Source organism: Macrobrachium nipponense, chromosome 7 (genome assembly GCF_015104395.2).
Source record: "Macrobrachium nipponense isolate FS-2020 chromosome 7, ASM1510439v2, whole genome shotgun sequence".
NCBI lineage: Eukaryota > Metazoa > Arthropoda > Malacostraca > Decapoda > Palaemonidae > Macrobrachium > Macrobrachium nipponense.
Window position 1 is genome coordinate 80859834 of NC_061109.1, and position 17387 is coordinate 80877220.

Sequence of the window (17387 nt, forward strand, 5' to 3'; positions counted from 1 at the left end):
GAATCATTGATAATGGACAATGTACTTTTTGGTTTTACACAAAAGGGGTATTATTTTATTCATAATACAGAATGTAGTCTTAAGTTTTTAATGAAACGTAACTTATGACTAAATACCGTGCTAGGGTGAAGTAGCATTTGTTAATTCTGTTGTATTATGCCATATTCACTGAAGAACCAAATAGTAATGAGTTTTTCAAGGTTTTTCATCTTAGATGATATTTTTGGACGCTTTTAATATCAATTAACACATATAAGAATTATATAAACCTAACAAAATGTCTTATATTACATCATATATTTTATTTGATACCTGACATTCAAGTATAATGGAGATTTAATCTTTTTACACATGCAACTTACCCGGCAGATATATACTTAGCTAATGTCTCTGACGTCCGACAGAATTCAAAACTCGCGGCACACGCTACAGGTAGGTCAGGTGATCACCCCCTACCGCCGCTGGGTGGCGGTAATAGGAATCATTCCCGTTTTCTGACAGATTTTTTCTGTCGCCGGTGCTAACAACAACTTTGTTGGTAGCTCCTGCATAGAATTTCTTGCTTGCTTCGCCGAGGATTATTTGGGAAGTATTTGATCTTTGGTTGTTGGCATACGCTGTTTTTTGGATTTAGTTGGATAATATGTCTGATTTAACACCTGGAACTCTGTTTAGAGTATGTATAAATGAAGGATGCAAGGTGAGGTTACCTAAGGCTACTTTGGATCCTCACACTGTTTGTGTAAAATGTAGGGGAAGGGATTGTTCAGTTAAGGATACATGTGATGCATGCGAGAGTAACTGAAGTGCAATGGAAAGAGCTAACTGCATACGTGAAAAAATTAGAGAAGGATAGGATTAGGAAAGCTTCGGCTAGAAGTTCAAGTAGATCCTGTTCTGCGGAACAGGATAGTATCTCTAACCCTGCAGTAGCTTCGCCATCTTCCTTTTTGGTTTCAGCTCCTTCCCCCTGCAGCGAACTCGTAGATGCGTCTGCCGAGAGAGCCGCTGTGGAAGCGTCAATTCGCAATTTGCAACAGCAATTGCGTGATATAGACCAAGGTAAGAGTGAAGTGTGTAGTGACGTGTGCAGTGTCCCCAGTGCAGTGGAGGGGCGTCTGACCGACTCCGCATCGCTCCTCTTAGGCCTAGACCTCTTTCAGACTCCCAGCCAGGGAGGGGAATGTCGAAACCGCAAGGGGAATGTAGAGTATCCAACGGTCAGGCGTCCCTTCAGCAGATCCTGTAGGCTCGTCCCAGGCTGCTTTGGAGAGCTATAGGAAAAGCCTCCTAAGGAAGTGTTTTTCCGATTCAGATTTGTCCTCACCTAAGCGTAGGTGGAGCTCATCTTCCAAATCGCGCCCTCTCAAGAGAGCCTGGAAACCGTCAGGAGAAGGCGCTCTTGACTCCAGCCCGGAGCCTTTTCCGGAGTATTCTCCTTCACCTAAGAAGGTTATGAAGTCTCCTGAATCTTCACCAGAAGGGATTCGGTCCTCTACTAAGAAATTCCTGTTGGACCTTCAAGCGAATCTATCATCCTTAGTAGGCTCTCTTTCGACTAGTAGGCGCAAGGAGCCTTCTCGCAGGAAGGACGCCTCTCTTCCAGTTAAGAGCTCTGTTAGGAGGCCTTCTCCTAGTAGGAAGGAGGAGTATAGTAGGCGCTTTTCACCAGTAAGAACCTCTTCTCCCCCGAGAGTAGACGACTCCTTTTATGCTTCGTCTAGACAGGGAAGATTGTATTCCCCGCGCAGAAGCTCAGATGCTAAGAAGAGTCATAGCGCAAGGCGCCAGGACGTAGGCTCTAGATCCTCTCCTGGTAGGAGTAAGGAGAAAGTCTTCACGCGAGAAGGTAGTGATCGATTAGTATCAGTCGAACGATCTCCTAGGAGTAGGATCTCCTCTTCAAGTGGAAGGAAGGAACGAGAGAGGGTACGCTCTGCCCATAGGGATAGAAGTGAGAAGGGCTCTCCTTCGAAAGATTTTGATGACTTTTCTAGAAGGCGCCAACGTTCGATAGGACGCCTGGATAATAGAAGCCCTTTACGTTCCTCGAGACCGGTAGTTCGTGATAGGCTTTCCTCAAGGGAGTCAAGCGCCTCTCCTAGCAGGTTCCAAGACTTTGGAAAGAACCTAAACATGGGTTCGCGCCCTACTCCTGGAAGAGTATCTAGATTGGACGCTTACCAATCTCCTAGCAGGCGTCAAGAGCCTGAAAGGAACCTAATCTTGGATTCGCGCCCTACTCCTGTAACACGAGCAAGAGTAGGCGCAAGCGCCTCTCCTCAAAGGCAGCAAGAGCCTAAGAAGAGCCTTGCCAGGGATTCGCGCCCTACTCCTGGAAGAGGCTCAGGAGTAGGCTCTTACGCCTCTCCTCGTAGGCTTCAAGAGCCTGAAAGGAGCCTCTTGTCAGACTCGCGCCCTACTCCTGGGAGTCACAGAAGAGTAGGCGCAAGCGCCTCTCCTCATAGGCGCCAAGAGCCTGAAAGGATCCTGACTCTGGATTCGCGCCCTACTCATAGTAGGCGCTTGAGAGTGGGAAGGTAGGCTCTAGATCCTCTCCTATCAGGTATCAAGAACCTGTGGAGCGGCAGGAAGCGGAGGATTCATCTTTCCCGAGGAAGCATATCCCGGGTATTGAACTGGTGGCTTCATCTGGCGAACTCTTGAAGGATAAGAGTCGCATGCCTGCCAGGACGTCTTCTCCTAAGAAGTCTCCCTCTCTGAACGTAACCTTGGAGGAAGTCTCGGAGGAGGAAGAAACGAAAGAAGTAGGAATCTCTGATTATAAGAGACTTTCGTCACTGCTCCTTCAAGAGTTTGGGGACTCGCTGTGTTCGGCTGATCCTCCTTCTCCAGGATCTCTGCTGTCAAGTACTAAGTTGGCAAAGTCCCCCTCTTTTGTCAAGATGCGGCCAACTCTCTCTATGAGAAAGGCCATTAAGAATCTAGAGAACTGGCTCCTGGTTAAGAAGGAGGCAGGTAAGACGGTGTTTTTGTGCCCTCCGTCTAGATTAACAGGTAAGCCGGGTGTCTGGTACGACACGAAGGAACCCATGGGGTTAGGCCTTCCGGCTTCTGCAAACGCGGATTTTTCTGCATTGGTGGACTCATCTAGAAGACGCTCTCTACTGTCAGCTAAAGCGTCTTGGGGAATGTGCGAGATGGACCATTTACTCAAGGGTCTATTTCGCACATTAGAAGTCTTCAACTTCATGGATTGGGCTTTAGGAGCTCTAGCAAAAAGAGCGCAGGATCCGGAGTTTGTGACGATGGAGGTGTTATCCAGTGTCCTTTCGTGCCTGGACAAGGCAGTCATGGATGGATCCACAGAAGTGGCCTCTCTCTTTGGAGCAGGAGTGCTCAAAAAGAGATCAGTTTACAGCTTGTTTCTCTCCAAGTCTGTTTCTCCCTTAAAGAGAGCCTCTTTGCTTTTTTCCCCACTCTCGGAATACCTGTTTCCTCAGGAGACAGTGAAGGACATTTCTAGATCGCTTTCGGAGAAGGCTACGCAAGATCTTCTTGCCCAGTCCGCCAAGAGGCTTAAACCTGCTGTGCCGATGGCTAAAGAGAGGGAGGTACGAATAAAGTGTCCTTCCAACAGCCCTTTCGAGGAAGAACAACCTCGAGACCCGCACTTAAGAGTAGAAGACCGTTTAAAAGAGGACGATCTTCTCGAAGACCATTCTCAAAGCCGCAGTGAGACAGGAGTCCTCCAGACTCCAGTAGGAGCCAGACTTTTGAGGTTCGCGAAGGTCTGGGCTCAGAGAGGGGCGGACAACTGGTTCCTCTCTATCCTCGAGAGAGGATATCTGATCCCCTTCAGGGAAAAACCTCCCTTAACCACCACTCCAAGGGAGTTGGTGGCAAGATACAGAGATCCTTTAAAGAATCAAGCCCTCATACATCTGGTGCAACAGATGTTGGAAAAGAAGGCTATAGAAAAGGTATTAGACCTTCAATCTCCAGGCTTTTACAATCGCCTCTTCCTGGTACCAAAAGCCTCGGGGGAGTGGAGACCAGTGCTGGACGTAAGCGCCCTAAATCACTTTGTGATCAAAACAACGTTCACAATGGAGACGACTTCATCAGTTCTCTCAGCGCTAAGACAAGGGGATTGGATGGTGTCATTGGATCTACAAGATGCCTACTTTCATGTACCCATTCATCCCTCGTCCAGCTCTGTATCTCGACGATTGGCTGATTCGCTCTCAATCCAGGAATCAGTGTCTGGAGGACCTAAGATCGACGTTGGATCTGACTCAGTCCCTGGGACTGTTAGTGAACCTCGGGAAATCCCAGATGGATCCCCAACAAAGCATTGTCTATCTGGGGATTCTGATGGATTCTTGGGGTTTTCAAGTGTTTCCGACCATAGAAAGACAGGAGCGGTGTATTCTAAAAGTGAAGACCTTCCTAGAGAAAGAACAATGTTCCGCGAGGGAATGGATGAGTCTTCTGGGGACCCTCTCCTCGTTGGAACAGTTCGTTTCTCTAGGGAGGCTTCACATAAGACCCCTTCAATTCTTCTTGAAGGAGAATTGGGACCAGAGGAATCAGGATCTGTGGGACTTTTCCTCTTTCCAGAGAAATAAAGGAAAACCTCAGCTGGTGGTTAGAACCAGGCAGACTAAACGAGGGACTATCACTGCAGTTACCGAACCCCTCCCTAGTGTTGTTTACAGACGCTTCGGAAATGGGATGGGGGGCGACGTTGGGCCCGAGAGAAGTGTCAGGCACCTGGAGTGGGGAACAGGTGTCCTGGCACATCAACGAGAAAGAGTTAGTGGCAGTGCATCTAGCTCTCAGGCAATGGGAATTCCAAGTCGCGAACTCAGTGTTGCAAGTAAACTCAGACAACACGACAGCTCTAGCCTACATAAGAAAACAGGGGGGGGACTCACTCCCTCTCACTGTACAAGAAGGCGAAGGAGCTTCTTCTATGGTCAAAGGAGCGGAACATCACGCTCTTAACAAGGTTTATCCAAGGCGAGAAAAACGTAAGAGCAGACTTGTTGAGCAGGAAAGATCAAGTCATTTCCACGGAGTGGACCCTGCACTCAGAGGTCTGCAATCAGATTTGGAGCCTATGGGGAAGGTCAAACATAGACCTGTTTGCAACACATTGGAATGCCAGGCTGGAGAACTACTGCTCTCCGATTTCGGATCCAAGGGCAGTAGCAATAGACGGTCTCCTCTTAAATTGGGAAGGAATAGACGGATACGCTTTTCCTCCTTTCAAGATCATAGGAGACGTCATAAGAAAGTTTGTTTTGACGAAAGGAGCGAAATTGACCCTAATCGCCCCATTCTGGCTAGCTCAAGAGTGGTTCACAGAGGTACTGGAATGGATGATAGATTTTCCAAGGTACCTTCCTTTATGGAACGATCTTCTCAGACAGCCCCACTTCGACAGATACCACAAAAACCTCCCCGCGCTCGGTCTGACTGCCTTCAGACTGTCGAAGGACTCGTCAGAGCGAAGGGATTTTCACGAGCGGCTGCAAAGGCAATTGCAAGAGCCAGAAGACCTTCAACTATACGCGTGTACCAGTCGAAGTGGGAAGTTTTCCGAAGGTGGGCCAGGAATCAGAATGTATCCTCTTCCAGTACCTCTGTGACGGAAATAGCAGATTTCCTGTTGTATTTGAGACGGAAATGTAACCTTGCAGTCTCGACCATAAAAGGTTATAAAAGTATGCTTTCCTTGGTGTTTAGACATACAGGACTAAACATCACGGAGGACAAGGACCTACACGATTTGATTAAATCATTCGAAACTTCGAAGTCCAAGACAGCTAGACCACCCAGCTGGAACCTGGATGTGGTGTTAAGATTTCTTATGTCAGATAAATTTGAACCTCCCAATAACTCATCGTTTAGGGATTTGACTAGGAAATCTATTTTCCTCTTTGCATTAGCATCAGCTAAAAGAATAAGTGAACTCCAGGCTTTAGAAGGCACAGTGGGCTTCAGGAAGGATTCTGCAGTGTGTTCATTTAACCTCCTATTTTTAGCCAAAAATGAGAATCCTTCTAAGCCTTGGCCAAGGACGTTTGAAGTTAAAGGATTGACTTCCCTAGTAGGGAGAGAGATAGAGAGAACCTTGTGTCCGGTAAGGAGCCTCAAGTTCTATCTAGAGAGGAAAAAGCAAATGGGAGGAAACTCAGAGAGCCTTTGGTGCTCAGTGAGAGATCCGAGAAGAACGATGTCGAAGAATGCACAGGCATTCTTTATCAGAGATATTATTACAGAAGCACATACTTCCTGTGAAGAGGAACATCTCGGACAGATGAGAGTTAAAGCACATGAGGTCAGAGCCGTGGCCACCTCCTTAGCTTTTCACAAGAATATGTCGTTGCAGGACTTAATTGGATCCACATATTGGAGATGCAATTCTGTGTTTGCATCTAACTATTTGAGAGATGTACGTGTGACTTATGATAAGTGCTTCTCTCTCGGACCTTACGTATCTGCGGATTCGGTGCTGGGACAGGGGGCTGAAACCAATCTTGCTTAGTTTAGATAGATTAGGAATTTTAATCTTGTGGTGGTGTTTTTTTATGGTCGATTGAAAGTGGTCAGGGAAAAGTACCACTTTCAAATCGTAGTTTATAACAAAGTAGTGTGGTCAGGTGGTCGAGATTGGTTGTTTCACGCTCCTTGTAATGGTTTGGACCTAGGCTCTGTCTTGTAAGAGGGTTAGTCCCCGTTGATATGACAAAGGTGAAGGCTCTACCATGTAAGTGGGATAGGCCCCATTGGTACGATCCGAAATAAGGCTCTGTCGAGTAAGCGGGCTAGCCCCCATTGACATGATCCAGAAGAGTTCTCAGTGACAGGTCTCATCCTCACTGGAACTCTTGAGGCAAGCAGACTCATAGACAGTATTCATGAAGTCTTCTGCTCAATAAGGTAGGAATCAAGGTATTTAAGTTTATTTATAGTACCTACAACAAAAGTTGTTTTCCCTGTTTTTTGAATTGCTATTTATATTGAGTAACTATCTCTTACCCTCCTCCAAGGGTGCCAATCAGCTAAGTATATATCTGCCGGGTAAGTTGCATGTGTAAAAATGAAATTGTTAAGATACAATAAAGTTTTACACATACTTACCTGGCAGATATATACAATTTTAATGGCCCACCCAGCCTCCCCTCAGGAGATAGGGGAAAGAAAAAAATCTGTCAGAAAACGGGAATGATTCCTATTACCGCCACCCAGCGGCGGTAGGGGGTGATCACCTGACCTACCTGTAGCGTGCCGCGAGTTTTTAATTCTGTCGGACGTCAGAGACATTAGCTAAGTATATATCTGCCAGGTAAGTATGTGTAAAACTTTATTGTATCTTAACAATTTCATTTTCCCACCAGGAGTGAATATTGAGGCCCCTGACCATGACAACAACACTGCACTCCACATTGCTGCTGCTAATGACCATGAAAATGCTGTGGCCTTCTTGCTTACCGCAGGGGCCAACAGGGAAGCTACAAATAACCTCGGCTGGACACCACTTATGCAGGCGGCTAGACACGGTCACGTGCATGTCGTCAGTCGTCTGATTAATGCTGGAGCGTTAGTAGATGCATATAATAGGTTAGGTTAGTAGTTTTTTTTTTTTTTTTTTTTTTTTTTTTTTTTTTTTTTTTTTCAGAGGTTGAGACACTATATACAGGATGATCAAATAATTGCATTATAAGACCTTTAAAATTCCAAGTTTCTAGTTTGATTTATGTAGACTGGCATCGCACAAAAATTCTTCTTGAGGAAGAGGTTATTATGCAGTCTATTGTTCATTTAGGTACTGTAGCTTATGAACGTTCAGAGATATGAACAAATGGGATCTTAAATTAAAATTGTGTACAGAGCACTTCCCTTTGCCACCTGTAAGTTAATATTATGTTCAGCATGCCTATTCTATAAAATACACTACTGTACGTACCGTGTAGTATATTGTGTTTTAGGATAAAAAAAAAACGGACAGTAATGTATTGACTTTATATCACACTGTATGTAAATAGGCGTGAAGAGTACAGTAACCAACCTACGAACAATTTAACATATGAATTCAAAATATGAATCGCAACTGTTAGTTCTCTCTTGATATTTTTGCCTTCTCCCAAAATACAGTATACAGTATTCCCCTTTTTAAGAAAGAGTTAAACGTTAGTTTAGTTTTCACAAGTTCTCATGTTGCAGGAATGTCAGCACTCATGTTGGCTTCGGTCAGTGGTCACATGGGAACGATTCGCATGTTGATAGAAGCTGGAGCCAAGTATGACCCTGAGATTACAAATGCTTCTAGTCAGATCACCCCAACCCCACTTATGATTGCTGCCCAACACGGAAACAATGCTGTGGTACGGCTGTATCTGGACAAAGGCGTCAGTGCAAACAAAGCAATTCCCAAAATAGGTTTGTATATAGTTTCAAGCATACAGAATCTTCCTTTCAGAATGTTTCAATGCAGTATCAGTTCATGGACATCTATACTATGGGTAGAACCTGTACTGCTTCAGTTTGGAAATACAGTAGTTCTAAACATAACATGGAATGAAGAGTACTTAAATTTAAGATTTTATTAGAGGCAGTCCTGGGTTTACGGCTGCTGTTCTGTTCCAGTGCGGCAGCATAAGCCGAAAATTGGCATAAATCAAGAATTTGTCAAAAATTGTAATAAATCCTTACTTGTAATCCTTTGGGTGTCTTGGACACAACCTGCATTTTTATTGAGTGTCATAAAAAAACTCCAAATTTTGACCATTCTGCTACATCAGAGATAGGAATGAATGCGCTTTTGCTTGATTATCAATTATTGAAGAATTTTCTCTCTCTCACCTACAATAAGTTTTGTCTCATTTGTTTTCAGGTTCTTTATCAACTGAAGGAAATCAGTTTCTTTCGCATGGCATTGAATCCTTGCAATTTTAATGTACGTAATAGTTTTAGTCCTATAACCCAGACAGCAGTCAGTAATATTAAACATGTTCGTTCAACAGGTATTACCCCACTTATGTTTAGTGCTGCAGGAGGAAATGTGTCCACAGCACAGTTGCTTTTAGACCGTGGTGCTGACGCGAATGCAACCAGTGCCTGTGATCTAACGGCGCTCGATGTTGCAAATGCCAGTAATAGGCCAGATATTGTGAACTGCCTTGAAAAAGTGACGGCAAGACAAAAGAAAAAAGGTATGTTGAGTTACATACTATTTAGTATTCTAGATGAAATATAGAGTTAAGCATTCATAAGTGTGGCAACTTAGCTTTTGTATTGCAATCGGTAGATTTTTTTTATAATTAGTGCTCTTTTTTATGCTCTTTAAGTATCTGTTTTTGCTTGAAATATATAAGTGTAGGTATAGATGCTGTGCATGCATTATTACTGTTTCCTGTGTGTTTGTGCTTTGTTTTATTTAAACGTAGTTTTACAAACTTGGTACGACTGAAATGGTTTTGTTATCTAGATATTTCTTTGTCATGCGACAAGTGAATTGTAATTCTGTCCAGAATCTCATATTTGTGGCTTGTCAGCGTTATAGCATGATGCTGTTTGGAGAGGGATTTCAAGTGAATAAAGAATGCTGAACTGTTTAAGGTATTTTTTATGGAATTACAGGCAGTCCCTGGGTTACGATGGGGGTTCCGTTCTTGAGATGCGTTGTAAGCCGAAAATCGTCGTAAGCCGGAACATCGTCAAAAATCCTAAGAAAACCTTACTTTTAATGCTTTTGGTGCATTAAAAATTATGTAAACTGCATTCTTATTGTATTTTTCTTAAAAAAAACCTTCAAATATTGATTATTTTGCATTTTTGGTGTCATATTTCTTCTGCCAGATGAGCGTTGTAGGTGTCGTAACCCTGAAAATAATTTCTGATGAATATAATTGAGAAGCACCTTAACCTCGGAACGTCGTAAGCCGAACCCGTCATAACCCGGGGACTGCCTATAGTTAAGTTTTGTCTGTAAATTCTAGAGTTTCATATTTGCTCAAGGTGCTGGATATGACCTAATGGAAGCAGTTCGAAACGGAGACTTGAAATCTGCCCAAGAAATACTCATAGCAGATCCAGGCCAGAGTCAAATAACAGCTTCCGATGGTGCCACACCTTTAATGGTTGCTGCTATGTTTGGACATTACCAGATAGCTAAGTTGTTGCTGCAGTATGGGGCTCCAATTGATGCCCAGGACCAGAAGAATGGTTGGACCGCTCTCATGCAAGCTATATATCATAGGTGAGGCGAGGGCAGCTGCAGTTTAATCACTAATATAAATCTCTTTTTGACACAGCCATCTTGTACATGTTTACTCCACGTGAATTGGTACATTGAATGACAGAAATAATAAGAGTAATGTTGCTCATGATGGTGCTGCTATTGTATTGTATTGACTTTTGAGTTTGAAAACTTTATAACCGACTTGTGAATTAGCCAGATTGTTAAGCTGATATGGCTATAGTTTGTCCCTCGCAGTTAGATTTTCAGTGTCCTTTCTCTTCATCCTTCCATTATGCTTACTGTTTTTATTCATATAAATATTAGCATGAACATTGCACATTCTGTTAGTGCTCTTTACAGTTGCATGTACGATCTTGTTTTACAGTTGCATGTATATTGTAATCGATGGTGTATTTTAGTAATTTTATGCATGCATTGCTGCGATTTAATGTTTACAAGTTACCAAGTCATTGAAGTTTAACAAAGGCATATTAAGATGACAATGTGTAATGATTATATGCAAGCTTATTGTTACTGGGGAGGGGATGAAAAGTCTCCAGTAAGTAAGAGGTCAAATTTTAATTCCAGGCACACAGAATTGGCAAAATTACTGATAAAATGTGGAGCAGACACAAATAAGGTAGCTCATCGGGGTTACACAGCTTATGATTTTGCAAGTGAAACACTTGACATTGATATAATGAGTATCTTTGTTGAGGCTCAGGCAAGTGGTATATTTTTTACTTTTATTTTGTCTCAGTCCTGCGCACCATTCTTTTGTATAAAAGTACTACTGTTCTCTCATATAAAAGTATTATTACTAAACTGATGCAAACCATGATGTTTTACTTGTGCTTCCATCCACAAAGACATCGAAAGATAACTGCATGAAATTAACGCAGTCTCCATGTGGGTTATCATTACCTGTTATATAAAAAAAGAAAAAAAGGGGAGATTGAAAACAATTCAAGAGTTTATTGGAGACCACTGCCTTGCTTCTCCCAGTTTTCTGTCGCCAACCAGTGGCTCTATTGAGCAGTGCCTTTCACTTTCCTCTGTCCTGTGTTTTTACTACTTCATCAAGCTTAGATCTTTGACTATCCCCCTTTTGTTTGTTTGTATGGTGTTTTTACGTTGCATGGAACCAGTGGTTATTCAGCAACGGGACCAACGGCTTTACGTGACTTCCGAACCACGTCGAGAGTGAACTTCTATCACCAGAAATACACATCTCTAAATCCCCCTTTTCCTATGATTTATGAGACTTCCTCCAGGTCTTTGCCCTGCTACCTCTATATATACAGTATATACGTACTGCTTTCCTTAACTGTTCTTAGTACCTTCTCATTATATGTCGTTGCTATCATGACGTTTAGGATCTCAATTTATTTTCCAGCTTTTGGGCACTACTTGTCAACCCTGTGAATGACCAATCGATTATCAGGGTATTATACGTTGTGCTTTACAAATTGATACGAAATTAAAGTTATTGCAGGTTTTATCCTTCATTATGGTAATCCAACTTTTCCACCATAGGACTACTTATTGTTACCTGCTACTGTCTGCAAGTTAACGCTTCTCATGCCTCCTTGTGACTCACACAGAGACTTGTGCCGTCCTTTTGTTAATTTACATCAAGTTTTTCCCAGTTATCTTGCCGAGTCATTCATTCCATTCTTATGCTTTGCTCTTTTTTGTCATTTGGCCTGCAGTTCCAAGTTTTATTAGCCTTTGTCACACTTTGACCTTGGCCTCATTTTGGGCTCCCGTTAGACATTTTCCTCCTCAGTTTTACCCCTCGAAACATTTCTGTGGGATGAGCGCTCATGCAGAATGTTGAGGACCACGAGCTGAAAATGTTTAGGTCACGTGTTCTCTCAAAGTTATGGCTACTATAGCAGACATTCTGAAGTTCTGTGGATTGCTTGTTGCAGTGGCTGTTTCTTCCTTACCAGCACCAGACAATAATTCACCCTTAACATTTATTTTTACTTTAGTATTTCTTTTCCCTTTATTCTTAAGGCTTGAGGTAAATAATGAGTTGTAAGTTACTCATTCTGTTGGTTTTCACATAAGAATGTGGACAGAAATAGTACAGAAAAAGCATGGAGCCCAATTTAGCAGCAGTAGTTATAGTCATATCGCATTAGTTGCTCAAAGGGCCACTTTTAAAGGTGAAATGTTTAATCATTCAAACTTGTTTTTAGTCACTGATTACTTTTATTAAGGGGTTGAATGAACAGTAATAGAATACTGTCTTGAATGAGGCGTAAACCATCTATTTTTGTCTTCAGATGAGCTCTCAGCATTTGGGTACCCCATCTCCCACACCTCAAGTCGGTTGGTCACAGCAGAGAGGAGGAAGTTCGCAAGAAATAGCTAGCGTGTCGTCAAAACACGGTCTTAAACATTGGTGGAATAGAGTGTCTAACAGGTTAGTGGAGTTTATTTGTCATAGATGATGTAACTAATTTTCTGTTAGTATTTAAATTTTTTTTTTTATTCAGTTCAGTGAAATACATCAGGGAATTTTGAACTTGGAAAATATAACTCGTCAAATTAAGACCGTATGTTCACATATAACGGTTGCAAATAACTTAATATTATTTATTTTTTATTGTAAACAAGCCATGTAGGATATCTGAATTTATGTAAGGCTAGCAAAGCTCGGACAAGTAGGTTTTGAAATATAATTACGTACTTGATGGGTAAATTAATTGAATGTATAAGTATATGCATACAAAACAAGTTCATGTACTATTATGTTCATAGATGAATTGGTTACTCCCTCCCCCTTGTGCCTAGGTAGTTCAGAGCGAAGAATATCAGTTATTCAATGTATACAATATAAAAAAGGGGAAATTGCCACTTAATCTTTTTGTTGAAATTGAGGATATCCTGTATATTATTTCTTACACTATGATCGAGGTTGTAAACAAAGTGATTTGCACTCATTGCTACAGTGATAAAGAAAGGGATGATAGGTTTTCTGTTTTCAACTTTGTAGGAGTCACTGCCTAAGGTGCGCATTGTGCAGCAAGCATACCATTGCTTTCGTGCTTTTGCTTTCCATCTGTGGTATGGTTATCCATGTTCAAGCCAAGACAAACATACAACAGTACTAAAAGTGATAGATGCTTTGTTTTTATATTCTCCCAACCATTCATAACTGACTGCCAAAGGGCGGGCATGATGTAACATGGATCAGCTGAGTCAAGATGTACAAATACAGTGGTACCTCGAGATACGAAAGGCTCAACTTACGAAAAACTCGAGATACGAAAGCCGACACAAAAAATTTTACTGCTCTACATACGAAAAGTTTTCAAGATACGAAAGGTTTCTGAAAGTCCGAGATTCGCCCGATAACAATTTTGAAACTCGCGCCGCCATCTTAGTTCTAGTAGACTCGCCACCATCCTCCTGCTCTCCCATTGGTTCCTGATGCTAGTTAAGCCATGAGATCCTCTCCTATTGGACAGCATCCCTCCCATCATGCATCTTACGTGGCGGCGTGCCTTCGCTTGGCCACTTCGCACCCGAAGCTTTATCCTATGCATGCGGCATTCGTTCGGTCCAACGATTTCGTTTAGTATCGTAAATTCATTAGTGATTTCGTTGTGCTACTTTATCGTGTTGTGAGAACCTAATTAGTATACGTACTACATCCGTAACTTAATTACGTACAGTACATATTAGTCGTGGGTCCCAAGAAAGTTGCAGAAGTTCACAGAAAGAAGAGAATGCTTTCTATGGAGACAAAAATGGAGATCATAAAAAAGTATGAAGCTGGCTTGCGGTTGAGTGTGATCGCTAAGGAATATGGCCGAAATCCGTCGACGATAGGCACCATCCTTAAGCAGAAGGAAGCCATGAAAGCAGCTACACATTCCAAGGGCGTGACTATTTTGTCCAACAAGAGGAGCCATGTGCATAATGAAATGGAAAGGCTGCTTCTTGTATGGATCGAGGACAAAGAAATCGATGGCGATACGATAACAGAGACGGCAATCTGCCAGAAGGCCAGCTCTATTTTCGGCGATTTGATTGCCCAAGCCAAAGACGACGGCGGAGAGGGGACATCAACGGCAACCCCAAAGTTCAAGGCTTCTCATGGGTGGTTCGAAAAATTCCGTAAACGGACTGGCATCCATTCGGTGGTGAAGAATTGAAATTACGTAAAGTATAAAAAAGTAAAAAGAAATGTAAAAATGAAAGACAAAATAAATTTTATTTTAAGTTTTTTGTAAAGTTAAGTGTTACAGTTTTGTTAATGTGTTTTGTAAAGTTTAGTTTGTTTTTCTGTAATTTTTTTATGTGTATCTTAAAGTAAAGTGTACGTATCTGCCATTTGTCCTCCTCCTCTGCCGCCACTTTCGGAGATGGCCTCACTCGAAAGGTAAGCTTCCACATTTTACATTACAGTAATATTTCTTGTACACTAATATACACTTTATTTACAGGTTTTGCATTTTTATTATTAAGTTACGTATTGAATGGTCCAAATTGTTGTAGTATTTCATTGTTTATAGGTCAATTTAGCTTTATTATGAAATTTACTGGGGTGTTTTTGGAGGGCTTGGAACGGATTAGCCATTTTACATGTAAAATGTGGTCCAAGATACGAAAACCTCATGATACGAAGGGCGCCTCGGAACGGATTAATTTCGTATCTCGAGGTACTACTGTACTGTAGTAGTAGTAGTAGGACTAGTATTCTCTATATACAAACTACCATCCCGTTGGTCTTCATCATTGCTGCTTAGCCGAGATTTTCAACAAAAACCTTCGCATGAAGCGTGTAAAGTTTAAAATTTTAAATATCTCAGGTTCAACAAAGTGAAAGGGGTGAAAGTGCTCAGGTCAACGTCAGAAGATGACAGTTTAAGCGACATCAGTCTATTGCCTCCTATGGTGCCTATACACTATGATCCAATCCTGCCACAGGAATTAAAATTACCTCCAATTATGGTAAGAATATTGTTTTATTGTGCTTTGCATAATTACGGTGAAAGTAGTTGAGGTAAATTGACACACAATTGATACTATTAACGATGTAAAATATGTGCTGTGATAAACTGGTTCAATACATAATTGGGAATGTTATTTTAGATGAATCCTTGTCTTTCCTCAATCAATTTGTCAAGTTCTCTATTTTCCTTTATCTCATTTCATTATCTGTTGCCATTCATTTTTAAAAATTAAATTGGAATGTGTTCAAGATAAAAGAAATTAAACATTAGGAAATGGGGAAGTTAAAGAGTTCATTGTATCCCTGACAATTTTATGTACGTTTCAGGATTTTGAGGATGGCAGTATATACGTCACTGAAACCATGAAAAATATGGTGCCTCCACTTATATCTCCAACTGGTGGAAAACCAGGATTCGTCTCCAAAGCCATGCCTCCAGGACGGAAAATAGTGCCGGGAGGGCCACTCGAACTCCCTCACCACGCTACAAATTCACACCTTTTAAAAACCAGCTTGGGAAGTGGGGGAAGATTATCTCCTGGATCTTCGCTCTCTGGACCAAGCCCTCAATCATCAGGTACTGTAGATAGATGGATAGAATATACAATTTAGGCTGAAGGGCAATTCCTGGGACCCATCAGGTCATTCAGCAGTGAAATAAAAGTTGAGAACGGAACCCCCGCTGATAACGGGGACTGTCTGCTTTTTCTGGGCTGCTAGCCAAGATGGTAACCATACAAAAAATTTGAAGTAAAAAATTGTGAATTTCTGGATCATTCTTATTTCAATGCTGTATTTAATATGCAATCTTAGGTATCATTATCGACTTACATGCATAATTTTTGTAAGATTAAGGACAACTGTATTTTTTATTTTTCCACATGCTTTTTTACTTGCGCTAGTTTCAAGTTCCTGTAATTATGAACTTAACCCTCCCCACTTAAAAATTTTTGACCACCAATAATAGCTTTTCTGAGCCAAGGTAATTTTTGTTTAGAAAATGTAATTGCTGTAAATGAATTGATGCTTTCCATAAAAATTGCTTTGTTCATATTCAGAACAAACCTTCCATCCTAACAATAAGATAAATCTGATACTGCAAATTCATACAACAGATAGACGAGTGAGTCACTAGAATTACAATGGATACTGCATAAATACTTTGCTGAATACAGAACTTTTCTTATTTAATCACACAGGTGAAGCACGAGGACTGGGGCACATTTTGAAAAATGGTGGCAGAAGGGGTCTAGACAAAAAGAAAGTTGGTGGTAGCAGCAGCGGAGAAAGTAACCTTTTGGATCTTCACTGGAAAGCGGCGGTTCAGGAGGGTCATCCCTGAAAACCGTCACATCCTCAAAATCTTCAAAATCCTCGAAGTCGTCCCATTCGACCGCAACGCTGACCCCGCAGATGGGGGAGGAAAAACACGAGACCGCCTCATCGACCCATCACTTGACTCTCAGCCTGGGATCTGGACAGTTGTCAGAGGTCCTTCAGAAACTTGCTCTGAATCAGTATTTAAACTTGTTTATTGAACAAGAAGTAGACTTAGATGTCTTCTTAGAACTGTCAGATGAAGATCTCCAAGACCTAGGTATATCGACTGCTCCAGCCAGGGAAAAAATCTTAAAAGCTATTGCTAGCCTAAAAGCCAAAGTTAATTCATGAAATAAAGAACTTTAATGTAATTATTTGATCACTTGGTTTTAATCTGTGCTTGAAAATCATCTCAATTTCATAAATCATGAACTGTAACTGCATATAGTATTATCTAAGTATTATTTGTTCATTTTTATCTCCGACAACAAAACGTCACCAACCACATTTGAAATTATAAATAATATAATGATTATTAATTATAAAATGTCAAGGAACATTTCTTTTTTTCTCAGATTTCCTCACAGTTTGATTCCAAGAGTAAACATGTTTCACAAAGTCGGCTGATTCAAGGAAAGGCTTTTTGTATTTTCTTTGCAGTTTTCTGTTATAAGCTGCAAATAAGTTCTTGATCTTAGTGTTTCAATCCCCTTTCAAAGAATTATTATTATTGTTATTATTCAGAAGATGAGACCTTTTCATATGGAACAAGCCCACCACACGGGCCATTGACTTGAAATTCTTCAAGCTTCCAAAGAATACTTATGGTGTTTATTAAGAAGTAAGACGAGGTAAAGGGAAATACAGAAAGAAGAGACGCCA

At 41.5% G+C, this 17387-nt stretch overlaps 1 protein-coding gene across 1 annotated transcript in view; it reads left to right on the forward strand.

Moving 5' to 3' along the window:
* The window catches only part of LOC135217141 (ankyrin repeat and SAM domain-containing protein 6-like), a 17709-nt gene extending 647 nt beyond the window's left edge, over nt 1–17062 (forward strand). Inside the window, 10 exon segments of the mRNA XM_064252850.1 lie at nt 7371–7598; nt 8197–8412; nt 8997–9185; nt 9991–10231; nt 10802–10937; nt 12508–12647; nt 15043–15184; nt 15513–15762; nt 16385–16483; nt 16486–17062. Coding sequence (XP_064108920.1) covers nt 7371–7598; nt 8197–8412; nt 8997–9185; nt 9991–10231; nt 10802–10937; nt 12508–12647; nt 15043–15184; nt 15513–15762; nt 16385–16483; nt 16486–16856 — 2012 coding nt within the window. The 3' untranslated portion in view covers nt 16857–17062.
* Nucleotides 17063–17387: the final 325 nt, after the last annotated feature.